Genomic DNA, 14,999 nt, shown 5'->3' with positions numbered 1-14,999 from the left:
ATAGAGGAGACACTGAGGAGAGGAGGAGCAGACACTGATACTGAGGACACATCACTGTGTATAGTATAGAGGAGACACTGAGGAGAGGAGGAGCAGACACTGATACTGAGGACACATCACTGTGTATAGTATAGAGGAGACACTGAGGAGAGGAGGAGCAGACACTGATACTGAGGACACATCACTGTGTATAGTATAGAGGGGACACTGAGGAGAGGAGGAGCAGACACTGATACTGAGGACACATCACTGTGTATAGTATAGAGGAGACACTGAGGAGAGGAGGAGCAGACACTGATACTGAGGACACATCACTGTGTATAGTATAGAGGAGACACTGAGGAGAGGAGGAGCAGACACTGATACTGAGGACACATCACTGTGTATAGTATAGAGGGGACACTGAGGAGAGGGGGAGCAGACACTGATACTGAGGACACATCACTGTGTATAGTATAGAGGAGACACTGAGGAGAGGAGGAGCAGACACTGATACTGAGGACACATCACTGTGTATAGTATAGAGGGGACACTGAGGAGAGGGGGAGCAGACACTGATACTGAGGACACATCACTGTGTATAGTATAGAGGAGACACTGAGGAGAGGAGGAGCAGACACTGATACTGAGGACACATCACTGTGTATAGTATAGAGGAGACACTGAGGAGAGGAGGAGCAGACACTGATACTGAGGACACATCACTGTGTATAGTATAGAGGAGACACTGAGGAGAGGAGGAGCAGACACTGATACTGAGGACACATCACTGTGTATAGTATAGAGGAGACACTGAGGAGAGGAGGAGCAGACACTGATACTGAGGACACATCACTGTGTATAGTATAGAGGAGACACTGAGGAGAGGAGGAGCAGACACTGATACTGAGGACACATCACTGTGTATAGTATAGAGGGGACACTGAGGAGAGGAGGAGCAGACACTGATACTGAGGACACATCACTGTGTATAGTATAGAGGAGACACTGAGGAGAGGAGGAGCAGACACTGATACTGAGGACACATCACTGTGTATAGTATAGAGGAGACACTGAGGAGAGGAGGAGCAGACACTGATACTGAGGACACATCACTGTGTATAGTATAGAGGGGACACTGAGGAGAAGAGGAGCAGACACTGATACTGAGGACACATCACTGTGTATAGTATAGAGGAGACACTGAGGAGAGGAGGAGCAGACACTGATACTGAGGACACATCACTGTGTATAGTATAGAGGGGACACTGAGGAGAAGAGGAGCAGACACTGATACTGAGGACACATCACTGTGTATAGTATAGAGGAGACACTGAGGAGAGGGGGAGCAGACACTGATACTGAGGACACATCACTGTGTATAGTATAGAGGAGACACTGAGGAGAGGAGGAGCAGACACTGATACTGAGGACACATCACTGTGTATAGTATAGAGGGGACACTGAGGAGAGGAGGAGCAGACACTGATACTGAGGACACATCACCGTGTATAGTATAGAGGAGACACTGAGGAGAGGAGGAGCAGACACTGATACTGAGGACACATCACTGTGTATAGTATAGAGGAGACACTGAGGAGAGGAGGAGCAGACACTGATACTGAGGACACATCACTGTGTATAGTATAGAGGAGACACTGAGGAGAGGGGGAGCAGACACTGATACTGAGGACACATCACTGTGTATAGTATAGAGGAGACACTGAGGAGAGGAGGAGCAGACACTGATACTGAGGGCACATCACTGTGTATAGTATAGAGGAGACACTGAGGAGAGGAGGAGCAGACACTGATACTGAGGACACATCACCGTGTATAGTATAGAGGAGACACTGAGGAGAGGAGGAGCAGACACTGATACTGAGGACACATCACTGTGTATAGTATAGAGGGGACACTGAGGAGAAGAGGAGCAGACACTGATACTGAGGACACATCACTGTGTATAGTATAGAGGAGACACTGAGGAGAGGAGGAGCAGACACTGATACTGAGGACACATCACTGTGTATAGTATAGAGGGGACACTGAGGAGAAGAGGAGCAGACACTGATACTGAGGACACATCACTGTGTATAGTATAGAGGAGACACTGAGGAGAGGAGGAGCAGACACTGATACTGAGGACACATCACTGTGTATAGTATAGAGGAGACACTGAGGAGAGGAGGAGCAGACACTGATACTGAGGACATATCACTGTGTATAGTATAGAGGAGACATTGAGGAGAGGAGGAGCAGACACTGATACTGAGGACACATCACTGTGTATAGTATAGAGGAGACACTGAGGAGAGGAGGAGCAGACACTGATACTGAGGACACATCACTGTGTATAGTATAGAGGAGACACTGAGGAGAGGAGGAGCAGACACTGATACTGAGGACACATCACTGTGTATAGTATAGAGGAGACACTGAGGAGAGGAGGAGCAGACACTGATACTGAGGACACATCACTGTGTATAGTATAGAGGAGACACTGAGGAGAGGGGGAGCAGACACTGATACTGAGGACACATCACTGTGTATAGTATAGAGGAGACACTGAGGAGAGGAGGAGCAGACACTGATACTGAGGACACATCACTGTGTATAGTATAGAGGAGACACTGAGGAGAGGAGGAGCAGACACTGATACTGAGGACACATCACTGTGTATAGTATAGAGGAGACACTGAGGAGAGGAGGAGCAGACACTGATACCGAGGACACATCACTGTGTATAGTATAGAGGAGACACTGAGGAGAGGGGGAGCAGACACTGATACTGAGGACACATCACTGTGTATAGTATAGAGGAGACACTGAGGAGAGGGGGAGCAGACACTGATACAGGGGGCGGGGACACGGTAGGGGGCGGGGACTCGGTAGGAGCCGCCGGTGCCGCCACTCACGCTGTAGAACGCTCCCCCGGGGCCGCGCACTTCCACTTCGATCCCGTCCATGCTTCCCATAGCTCCGAGCTTCATGTGAGGACGCAGACTCTTCCTGCGCAGGATTGGTGCGCATAGAGGGCCAGAGGCTCCACTCATTGGCTGGAAGTTGGAAGTCTTCAGAGCTGATTGGTCAATGCATTGTTACCCTGTCCAATAAAAATTAGGAATCCTAATAAGGGTGTGACACAAAGTGTACTGGCTGCTGATTAGCTGAAACAAGTTTGGAGGCTTACGTTATTGGTCCACATGACGCATGCGTATTTGTATGACAGAGGCGGTGTCACATTTTTAATAGGCGGAGACCATGAAAGTACATCAGCTGATTGGACAAGAAATGTTGTTATGGAAACCGAAACATATAAGGAAAAGATACGAAAATAGAAGCATGTCTCAGTGCTGATTGGCTTAAACCGTACAAAGGGCGGAAACCTTCTCACAAGACCCGACCACACGAGCTCTGTGATTGGACAACTACTGCTGCTGAAGGCGAGGTTAAAAAAATAACTCCAGAACACGCCCCCACATATCTCCACAGATACATCGCTCCTCCCATAACTGCAGAGCATCTCTCCTCCCCCACTGCAGAGCATCGCTCCTCCCATAACTGCAGAGCATCAGTCCTCCCCACTGCAGAACATCACTCCTCCCCCACTGCAGAGCATCAGTCCTCCACTGCAGAGCATCACTCCTCCCCCACTGCAGAACATCACTCCTCCCCCACTGCAGAGCATCGCTCCTCCCATAACTGCAGAACATCTCTCCTCCCCCACTGCAGAACATCACTCCTCCCCCACTGCAGAGCATCGCTCCTCCCATAACTGCAGAGCATCAGTCCTCCCCCACTGCAGAGCATCACTCCTCCCCCACTGCAGAACATCACTCCTCCACTGCAGAGCATCGCTCCTCCCATAACTGCAGAGCATCACTCCTCCCCCACTGCAGAGCATCACTCCTCCCCCACTGCAGAGCATCGCTCCTCCCATAACTGCAGAGCATCAGTCCTCCCTCACTGCAGAACATCACTCCTCCCCCACTGCAGAACATCACTCCCCCCACTGCAGAGCATCGCTCCTCCCATAACTGCAGAGCATCGCTCCTCCCCCCACTGCAGAGCATCACTCCTCCCCCACTGCAGACCATCGCTCCTCCCATAACTGCAGAACATCACTCCTCCCCCACTGCAGAACATCAGTCCTCCCCACTGCAGAGCATCGCTCCTCCACTGCAGAGCATCACTCCTCCCTCACTGCAGAGCATCACTCCTCCCTCACTGCAGAGCATCACTCCTCCCCCACTGCAGACCATCGCTCCTCCCATAACTGCAGAACATCACTCCTCCCCCACTGCAGAGCATCGCTCCTCCCCCACTGCAGAACATCGCTCCTCCCTCACTGCAGAGCATCACTCCTCCCCCACTGCAGAGCATCACTCCTCCCCCACTGCAGAGCATCACTCCTCCCTCACTGCAGAGCATCACTCCTCCCCCCACTGGAGAGCATTAGGCCGGCCTCACACTGGCGAGTCTTACGGACGTATGAGCGCAGAAACTACGTCCGTAAAATACGTATAACACACGGCCCAATGCTTGTCTATGGCCCAGCTACTATGAGCCGTATATTACGGTTCAGTATTATACGGCTTTCTACGGCCGTACAAAATCCCAGCATGCTGCGTTTGTCAGCGTATTGCGCAAAAAAATCGCCAATGAAAGTCTATGGGGGCGAGAAAAATACGGATTCCACACTGACCAGCAGTGTGACTGGCGAGAAATACGCAGCGGTGTTAGTGAAAAGTCAGTAATTCAATTGCCGGCTTTTCATTTCTCCCTCACAAACCCGACATGATATGACACATGATTACATACAGTAAACCATCTCATATCCCTTTTTTTTTTTTTTTTGCAGATTCCACACTACTAATGCTAGTAGTGTCGGGGTCGTAACGACAAATACCCTTCCTTCACCAGTCATTCCAAATTAAACTATAAGCATGTGGTACCGGGTAAGAATGAGTCAGGCAGGTAGCTGGTTCAATCTCAGTGCATGCTCGTGGATCCACACACGTGTGTAACCGTCACAGCAACTGGCTTTATTCTAAAATACACAATACTATATTGAGTGTTAGGGGAAGGCGTGCATTAGGCGGGGTTTAAGCTAGCATCCAGTCTTTCTGATTTGTTCTGACATCTTCTGGTGGATCCTCCTTTTCTTCACATTCCTGAGTTTCGATTTCTAAAGAAATGAAAGTTAACTCTTTGGATACTAAACTGAAACGAAACTGAACACTGGCGGCCATCTTTAAATACAGTTACATTTGCATTAGCAAGCAGTTAGGAAAAACTTATTGTTTCACAGTATAAGATATATAAAAGTACAAAGGTATATAAGGAAATATATTTTCACCTTGACAGTAGTGTGTATGTGCAAAATTTGGGGGCTCTAGCTTGTAAAATAAAGGGTTAAATCACGGAAAAAATTGGTGTGGGCTCCCGTGCAATTTTCTCCGCCAGAGCGGTAAAGCCAGTGACTGAGGGCAGATATTAATAGCCAGGAGAGGGTCCATGGTTATTGGCCCCCCCGTGGCTAAAAACATCTGCCCCCAGCCACCCCAGAAAAGGCACATCTGGAAGATGCGCCTATTCTGGCACTTGGCCACTCTCTTCCCACTCCCTGTAGCGGTGGGATATGGGGTAATGAACGGTTAATGCCACCTTGCTATTGTAAGGTGACATTAAGCCAGATTAATAATGGAGAGGCGTCAATTATGACACCTATCCATTATTAATCCAATAGTAGGAAAGGGTTAATAAAACACACACGTTATTAAAAAGTATTTTAATGAAATAAAGACACAGGGTGTTGTAATATTTTATTATACTGGTAATCCACCTGAAGACCCTCGTTCTGTAAAAAAGGTAAAATAAAAAATCAACAATATCCCATACCTTCCGTCGTTCCGTCAGTCCCACGATGTAAATCCATCTGAAGGGGTTAAATCATTTTACAGCCAGGAGCTCTGCTAATGCAGCTGTGCTCCTGTGTTTAAAATTTTGGGAATGAATGTAATGCAGAGGAATGTCCTGTCATTACCTAGAGTTGCGGTGATGCGCCCTCTGCTGGATGTCCTCATATGAACTCGAGCCTGGGAAAAGTTCCCACGCTCGAGTTCATATGAGTTTTACCGCTCTGGCGGAGAAAATTGCGCGGGAACCCTTTATTTGAGCAGCTACAGCGCCCACATTTTGCACATACACACTACTAACATTAGTAGTGAGGAATATGCAAAAAAAAAGGGGATATGAGATGGTTTACTGTATGTAATCATGTCTCATATCCTGTCGGGTTTGTGCAGGAGAAATGAGAAGCCGGCAATTGAATTACCGACTATTCTGCTATCTAGCGCTGAATTATATATAAATACAGAATATATATATATGTGTCTCAATGACATATATATATATATACTGTATATATGTTTTCCCGAACATTTGAGCACATAAATCCATTAGATGTCGGTTTTGCAAGCCTGCGTGAAAATCTCGCAGTACGGATGTCACACGGATTACATACGGAGGATCCGCAAAATACGCTGCCACACCCTGACTACGGATGACATACAGATGTCAAAAGGATGATTTGATGCGAGGAAATCGCACCCTCGCACTGCACACGGATCACTGTTTAGGAAACATTTGTGCGATGTTTTTTATACGTTGTGTGTCCCCGGCCTTACATACACAATCAAAGACTTCATGAATTGTAGCACCAGCAGAGTGATGGATTTCATGGAATGTGTGGAGTGTAAGATTCAGTACATTGGTTGTACGATCGGTCCCCTGAAACGCAGAATCAGGAGACATTGATCCGATTCTACGGGAGAACTGAACATAAATGTTTCCGCCGTCTGCAGACACCTTGCGGTCATGTATGGTGGGAAGGCTGCCGCATTACCATTCTGCCGTATAGAGAAGGTCAGACGCCCGATTCTAGAGAAGAAAGGTTCTGAATCGCGGAGCATTCTGGCTGGTTACGTTGGTCACTAGACATCCCGACGGTTTGAATAGGAGGGATTAATCCTACCATATAATTAATATCTTAAAAAATTGCATTGAATTACAGGAACCTGATGTTCCACCATAAAGAATCCTAAGCTGAGCCTATGAACAACTTGTACTGCCTTCTATCCCACACGCCCGCAGACTGTCCATGCACCAGTTTCATTGTTAATAATGAAGGTTCTACTGATTGGATTTTGGAACTAATATGAAATTCAGGTCTCATACATTATGCAGAATTTTGGGAGTAATACATAATCGTGATATATATGTGCAGCGCCCCAGAGTCCTGGTCGTTGCAGTACTGATGCTCCGCCGCTAAGGGGGGCTATGGTACGTCTGATGGCACTGAAGGAGTTCACCTGACCAGGTATCACAGTCACCAATACACTTCACAGTCTGGCCTCCAGGGGGATCTAAGGGTACTATGTATTAGGCCACTCCTCACAATCTGGTAAAACTGGGGGTTAGGTAGAAAGTTAGAGAGAAGCTGACTGGGAATCGAACAGGCAACACCCTGTGGCAGAGGGTGTTGCGGGGAGAGACTCAGGGGGGTGCCTGTCAGGGTTGGGATCCTGACAGAGGCCTAGCGAACTGAGAGAACGTTACGGGACCGCGCCTGCACCTGATCGCGGCGGTGCCCCAAGAAAGGATAAGAAGCGAGGTTTATTGTGCTGAGTGAGAAACGAGATCAACGCAACAAGGAGAAACACCAGTAGGAGTCGTGCTGTAAGACGAGGCAACATCCTACTGAGGCGCGCAGCCGGTGGCCGGAACGCCGAGGAAGTATAGAGCTCCAAGCAATACTTCAACCCTACGGCAGGACAGTCAGTTATAGGCGAGCTGTCTCACACAAATCACCTACGAAGACACAGGGGGCAACAACAGGAGAAGGGCGACACTAGGGTCCAGGAAGAGCTCCGAGCCTACCCGTCATACGGGTGCGTCCTAGCCATATCATCTGGGGGACGGAGAAGAACATCAGAATCGAGTTGTGAGGGAACTTCAGAAACAGACACAACAGTTGTGGGGACTATCCCGTAAGCACAGCAGGGGAGGACCACAACACACAAGCGCTAGAAGGTAGGCACAGATTTCCACCTGCAAAGGGAACTCTGGAGGTGCCATCGGACCGGCCGGACTCCCACAGCCCGGTTAACCGTATTCCGGACTGAGGATCCTGGGACCTTCAGTAAAGAGGTAAAGAGACTGCAACCTGGTGTCCTCGTTATTTACTGCGACTTGCACCACACCACTACAGCATCACCACCCACACCTTTCATTGGGCGCCCCTCAGCAGGGTCACGGACCGGGTCTAGCCACCGTGACAACCCCAGAAAAGAGACTCAGAGGCCCGGTACCGGGTACCCCTCGGCCCTGCGGCAGTGGGGGCGCTACATATATATATATATCTTCAAGCCACTTTCTGCCCCTGAAACTGTGTAGTGTAAAACAGTGGGCCTGTATTTTTCTGCACTGTCCCACACCTGAAAAGGGAGATTTATATTGCCAATCAGTGCATCTGCGCCAGTCCTGTCTGTGGTATCTCTGTCAGTCATTTTGTGCCACAGAAACTATACTGTAATATACTGGGCCTCATTTATTCACTAGTCTCCCCCCAAAAATAATTAAAATAAAGGGAGAATATTGCCAAATCTGTGCATCTGTGCCAGTCGTGTCTGTGGTTTCTCTGTCAGTCATTTTGTGCCACCGAAACTATACTGTGATCTAGTGGGCCTGATTTAATCACTAGTCTCCTATATAAAAAATAATAATAATAAAGGGAGATTAACCCCTTAACGACCGCCGATACGCCTTTTAACGGCGGCCGCTAAGGGTACTTAAACCACAGCGCCGTTAATTAACGGCGCTGTGGAAAAAGTGAATAGCGCCCCCCAGAGTCGGATTTTCTCTGGGGTCTCGGTTGCCGAGGGTAGCCGAGACCCCAGAGAACATGATTCGAGGGTTTTTTACCGACCCCCGAGTTGCGATCGCCGGTAATTAACCGTTTACCGGCGGTCGCAACAACAACAAAAAAACGCGATGTGCCGTTTAATTTCTCTGTCCTCCGATGTGATCGCACATCGGAGGACAGAGAAATAGGGTCCCCGATGGCCTCCGGTAGCCCCCCAATACTCACCTATCTCCCTCGGTGCTCCTCGTGGGTCCCCATGGGCGCCGCCATCTTTTTTCCGGGAAAAAATGGCGGGCGCACGCGCAGTACGCCCGCCGCCCGGCACCCGGATGTTCTTTGGGGTCTCGGCTGCCGGGGGTAGCCGAGACCCCAAAGAACATGATCGGGGTCGGTTTGCACCGACCCCTGTTTTGCGATCGCCGGTAATTAACAGTTTACCGGCGACCGCAAAAAAAAAAAAAAAAGCGATCTGTAATTCTCTGTCCTCTGATGTGATCACACATCAGAGGACAGAGAAATAGGGGGATTCGGGGACCCTATCATACTCACCCGGGGTCCCTGGGTCCTCTTCTGTCTTCTCCTGCCAGCCGGCTTTTTCCTTATGGCGGGCGCATGCGCAGTGCGCCCGCCATCTGCTGCCATCTGCCGGCCGGCAGGAGAAGACGAGTTGGGGCTAAAATTAGGGTTAGGGTTAGAGTTAGGGTTAGGGTTAGGGCTAAATTTAGGGTTAGGGCTAGGGTTAGGGTTAGGCTACTTTCACACTAGCGTTTTTTGGCTTCCGTCGCAATGCGTCGGAGAAAAAACGCATCCTGCAAAAGTGCTTGCAGGATGCGTTTTTTCTCCATTGGCTTGGATTAGCGACGCATTGCGACGGATTGCCACATGTCGCATCCGTCGTGCGACGGATGCGTCGTGCTTTGGCGGACCGTCGGCACAAAAAAAGCTACATGTAACTTTTTTGTGCGACGTGTCCGCCATTTCCGACCGCGCATGCGCGGCCGGAACTCCGCCCCCGCCTCCCCTCACAATGGGGCAGCGGATGCGTTGAAAAAACAGCATCCGCTGCACCCGTTGTGCGGCGCTTACAACGCTAGTGTCGGTACGTCGGCCCGGCACACTGCGATGGGCCGAGTACGACGCTAGTGTGAAAGTAGCCTTAGGCTTCTATCACACTTGCGTCGGTACGGGGCGGTCGCAATGCGTCGGCCCGACGTACCGACGCACGTTGTGAAAATTGTGCACAACGTGGGCAGCGGATGCAGTTTTTCAACGCATCCGCTGCCCAGTCTATGTCCTGGGGAGGAGGGGGCAGAGTTACGGCCACGCATGCGCGGAAATGGCGGACGCGACGTACAAAAAAAAGGTTACATTGAACTTTTTTTGTGACGACGGGGCTAAAGTTATGGTTAGGGTTGGGGCTAAAGTTAGGGTTAGGGTTGGGGCTAAAGTTAGGGTTAGAGTTGGGATTAGGGTTTGGATTAGGGTTGGGATTAGGGTTACGTTTGGGATTAGGGTTAGGGGTGTGTTGGATTTAGGGTTTTGATTAGGGTTATGGTTAGGGTTGAGATTAGGGCTGTTTTGGGGTTAGGGTTGTGATTATCGTTAGGGTTGTGATTAGGATTATGGATCGGGTTAAGATTAGGGTTAGGGGTGTGTTGGAGTTAGGGTTGGAGTTATAATTTGGGGGTTTCCACTGTTTAGGTACATCAGGGGGGTCTCCAAACACGACAGCCAATTTTGCGCTAAAAAAGTCAAATGGTGCTCCCTCCCTTCTGAGTTCTGCCGTGCGCCCAAACAGTGGTTTACCCCCACATATGGGGCATCAGCGTACTCGGGATAAATTGGACAACAACTTTTGGGGTCCAATTTCTCCTGTTACCCTTGTGAAAATAAAAACTTGGGGGCTAAAAATCTTTTTTGTGGGAAAAAAAATATTTTTTTATTTTCACTACTCTGCATTATAAACTTCTGTGAAGCACTTGAGCATTCAAAGTTCTCACCACATATCTAGAAAAGTTCCTTAGGGGGTCTAGTTTCCAAAATTTGGTCACTTGTGGGGGGTTTCTACTGTTTAAGTACATCAGGGGCTCTGCAAACACAACATAACACCCACAGACAATTCTATCAAAGTCTGAATTCCAAAATGGCGCTCCTTCTCTTCCGAGCTCTGCCGTGCGCCCAAACAGTGGTTTACCCCCACATATTGGGTACCAGCATACTCAGGACAAATTGGACAACAACTTTTGGGGTCCAATTTCTCTTGTTACCCTTGTGAAAATAAAAATTTGGAGGCTAAAAAAATCTTTTTTGTGGGAAAAAAAAATATTTTTTATTTTCACTACTATGCATTATAAACTTATGTGAAGCACTTGGGCATTCAAAGTTCTCACCACATATCTAGATAAGTTCCTTAGGGGGTCTAGTTTCCAAAATTTGGTCACTTGTGGGGGGTTTCTACTGTTTAGGTACATCAGGGGCTCTGCAAACGCAACATAACACCCACAGACAATTCTATCAAAGTCTGAATTCCAAAATGGCGCTCCTTCTCTTCCGAGCTCTGCCGTGCGCCCAAACAGTGGTTTACCCCCACATATTGGGTACCAGCATACTCAGGACAAATTGGACAACAACTTTTGGGGTCCAATTTCTCTTGTTACCCTTGTGAAAATAAAAATTTGGGGGCTAAAAAAATCTTTTTTATTTTCACTACTATGCATTATAATCTTCTGTGAAGCACTTGGGCATTCAAAGTTCTCACCACATATCTAGATAAGTTCCTTGGGGGGTCTATTTTCCAAAATGGGGTCACTTGTTGGGAGTTTCTACTGTTTAGGTACATTAGGGGTCTGCAAACGCAACATAACGCCCGCAGACAATTCCATCAAAGTCTGCACTCCAAAATGGCGCTCCTTCCCTTCCGAGCTCTGCCGTGCGCCCAAGCAGTGGTTTACCCCCACATATGGGGTACCAGCATACTCAGGACAAATTGGACAACAACTTTTGGGGTCCAATTTTTCTTGTTACCCTTGTGAAAATAAAAACTTGGGGGCTAAAAAATCTTTATTGTTAAAAAAAATATATTTTTTATTTTCACGACTCTGCATTATAAACTTCTGTGATGCACTTGGGCATTCAAAGTTCTCACTACACATCTAGATAAGTTCCATGGGGGGTCTAGTTTCCAAAATGGGGTCACTTTTGGGGGGTTTCTACTGTTTAGGCACATCAGGGGCTCTCCAAACGCGACATGGCGTCCGATCTCAATTCCAGTCAATTTTGCATTGAAAAGTCAAATGGCGCTCCTTTGCTTCCGAGCTCAGCCATGCACCCAAACAGTGGTTTACCCCCACATACGGGGTGTCGGCGTACTCAAGACAAATTGTACAACAACTTCTGGTGTCCATTTTCTCCTGTTACCCTTGGTAAAATAAAAATTTGGAGGCAAAAAGATCATTTTTGTAGAAAAAATGCGATTTTTTTATTTTCACGGCTCTACGTTATAAACTTCTGTGAAGCACCTGGGGGTTTAAAGTGCTCACCACACATCTAGATAAGTTCCTTAAGGGGTCTAGTTTCCAAAATGGTGTCATTTGTGGGGGGTCTCCACTGTTTAGGCACATCAGCGGCTCTCCAAACGTGACATGGCGTCCGATCTCAATTCCAGCCAATTCTACATTGAAAAAGTAAAACGACACTCCTTCTCTTCCAAGCTCTGCGGTGCGCCCAAACAGTGGTTTACCCCCACATATGGGGTATCGACATACTCAGGAGAAATTGCACAACAACTTTTGTAGTCTAATTTCTCCTGTTACCCTTGTGAAAATAAAAATTTGGGGGCAAAAAGATCATTTTTGTAGAAAAAATGCGATTTTTTATTTTCACGGCTTTACGTTATAAACTTCTGTGAAGCACTTGGGGGTTCAAAGTGCTCACCGAATATCTAGATAAGTTCCTTAAGGGGTCTAGTTTCCAAAATGGTATCACTTGTGGGGGGTTTCCACTGTTTAGGCACATCAGGGGCTCTCCAAACGCGACATGGCGTCCGATCTCAATTCCAGCCAATTCTGCATTGAAACAGTCAAACGGTGCTCCTTCACTTCCAAGCTCTGCGGTGCGCCCAAACAGTGGTTTACCTCCACATATGGGGTATCGGCGTACTCAGGAAAAATTGCACAACAAAATTTGTGGTTAAACTTCTGTTTTTACACTTGTGAAAATTTAAAAAAATGGTTCTGAAGTAAAATGTTTGCAAAAAAAAGTTAAATGTTCATTTTTTTCTTCCACATTGTTTCAGTTCCTGTGAAGTACATAAAGGGTTAATAAACTTCTTGAATGTGGTTTTGAGCAGCTTGAGGGGTGCAGTTTTTAGAATGGTGTCACACTTGGGTATTTTCTATCATATAGACCCCTCAAAATGACTTCAAATGAGATGTGGTCCCTAAAAAAAAATGGTGTTGTAAAAATGAGAAATTGCTGGTCAACTTTTAACCCTTATAACTCCCTAACAAAAAAAAAATTGTTTCCAAAATTGTGCTAATGTAAAGTAGACATGTGGGAAATGTTATTTATTAACTATTTTTTGTGACATATCTCTCTGATTTAAGGGCATAAAAATACAAAGTTTGAAAATTGCAAAATTTTAAAAATTTTCGCCATATTTCCATTTTTTTCATAAATAATCGCAAGTAATATCGAAGAAATGTTACCACTAACTTGAAGTACAACATGTCACGAAAAAACAATCTCAGAATCAGCGGGATCCGATAAAGCGTTCCAGAGTTATAACCTCATAAAGTTACACTGGTCAGAATTGTAAAAATTGGCTCGGTCATTAAGGGGTTAATATTGGCAAATCTGTGCATCTGTGCCACTCCTGTCTGTGGTATCTCTGTCAGTCATTTTCAGCCACAGAAACTACACTGTCATACAGTGGGCCTGATTTACTCAGCACTCACCCACACATGAAAAGGTAGATTTATATTCACAACAAGGTAATGTAGCGCCCCCACTGCCGCAGGGCCGAGGGGTACCCGGTACCGGGCCTCTGTTCTGGGGTTGTCACGGTGGCTAGACCCGGCCCGTGACCCTGCTGAGGGGCGCCCAATGAAAGGTGTGGATAGTGGTGATGTTGTGGTAGTGCGGTGCAGTACCGGTCGCAGTAAATAACGAGGACACCAGGTTGCAGTCTCTTTACCTCTTTACTGAAGGCTTCAGGGTCCTCAGTCTGGAATACGGTTAACCAGGCTGCGCAAGTCCGGCCGGTCCGATGGCACCTTCAGAGTTCCCTTTGCAGGTGGAAATCTGTGCCTACCTTCTAGCGCTTGTGTGTTGTGGTCCTCCCCTGCTGTGCTTACGGGATAGTCCCCACAACTGTTGTGTCTGTTTCTGAAGTTCCCTCACAACTCGATTATGATGTTCTTCTTCGTCCCCCAGATGATATGGCTAGGACGCACCCGTATGACGGGGAGGCTCGGAGCTCTTCCTGGACCCTAGTGTCGCCCCTCTCCTGTTGTTGCCCCCTGTGTCTTCGTAGGTGATTTGTGTCAGACAGCCCGCCTATAGCTGACTGTCCTGCCGTAGGTTTGAAGTAATGCTTGGAGCCTAGTACTTCCTCGGCGTTCCGGCCACCGGCTGCGCGCCTCAGTAGGATGTTGCCTCGTCTTACAGCACGACTCCTACTGGTATTTCTCCTTGTTGCGTTGATCTCGTTTCTCACTCAGCACAATAAACCTCGCTTCTTGTCCTTTCTTAGGGTACCGCCGCGATCAAGTGCAGGCGCGGTCCCGTAACGTTCTCTCAGTTTGCTAGGCCTCTGTCAGGATCCCACCCCTGACAGGGACCCCCCTGAGTCTCTCCCCGCAACACCCTCTGCCACAGGGTGCTGCCTGTTCGATTCCCAGTCAGCTTCTCTCTAACTTTCTACCTAACCCCCAGTTTTACCAGATTGTGAGGAGTGGCCTAATACATAGCGCCCTTAGCTCCCCCTGGAGGCCAGACTGTGAAGTGTATTGGTGTCTGTGATACCTGGTCAGAAGAACTCCTTCAGTGCCATCAGACGTACCATAGCCCCCCTTAGCGGCGGAGCATCAGT

General features: G+C 47.9%; 2 protein-coding genes across 2 annotated transcripts in view; one reads left to right on the top strand and one right to left on the bottom strand.

Moving 5' to 3' along the window:
* Positions 1-3,079, bottom strand: part of LOC143774160 (RNA-binding protein FXR2-like) — a 105,473-nt gene extending 102,394 nt beyond the window's left edge. Inside the window, exon 1 of the mRNA XM_077261504.1 lies at positions 2,898-3,079. Within this exon, the coding sequence (XP_077117619.1) occupies positions 2,898-3,035 (138 nt within the window). The 5' untranslated portion in view covers positions 3,036-3,079. The remainder of the gene's footprint in view (positions 1-2,897) is intronic.
* The window catches only part of FGF11 (fibroblast growth factor 11), a 1,303,510-nt gene that overhangs the window by 231,127 nt on the left and 1,057,384 nt on the right, over positions 1-14,999 (top strand). The gene's annotated exons all lie outside the window — the stretch shown is intronic.

The sequence above is a fragment of the Ranitomeya variabilis genome, chromosome 5 (assembly GCF_051348905.1).
Source record: "Ranitomeya variabilis isolate aRanVar5 chromosome 5, aRanVar5.hap1, whole genome shotgun sequence".
Taxonomy (NCBI): domain Eukaryota; kingdom Metazoa; phylum Chordata; class Amphibia; order Anura; family Dendrobatidae; genus Ranitomeya; species Ranitomeya variabilis.
This window is presented reverse-complemented; position numbering and strand designations above follow the sequence as displayed.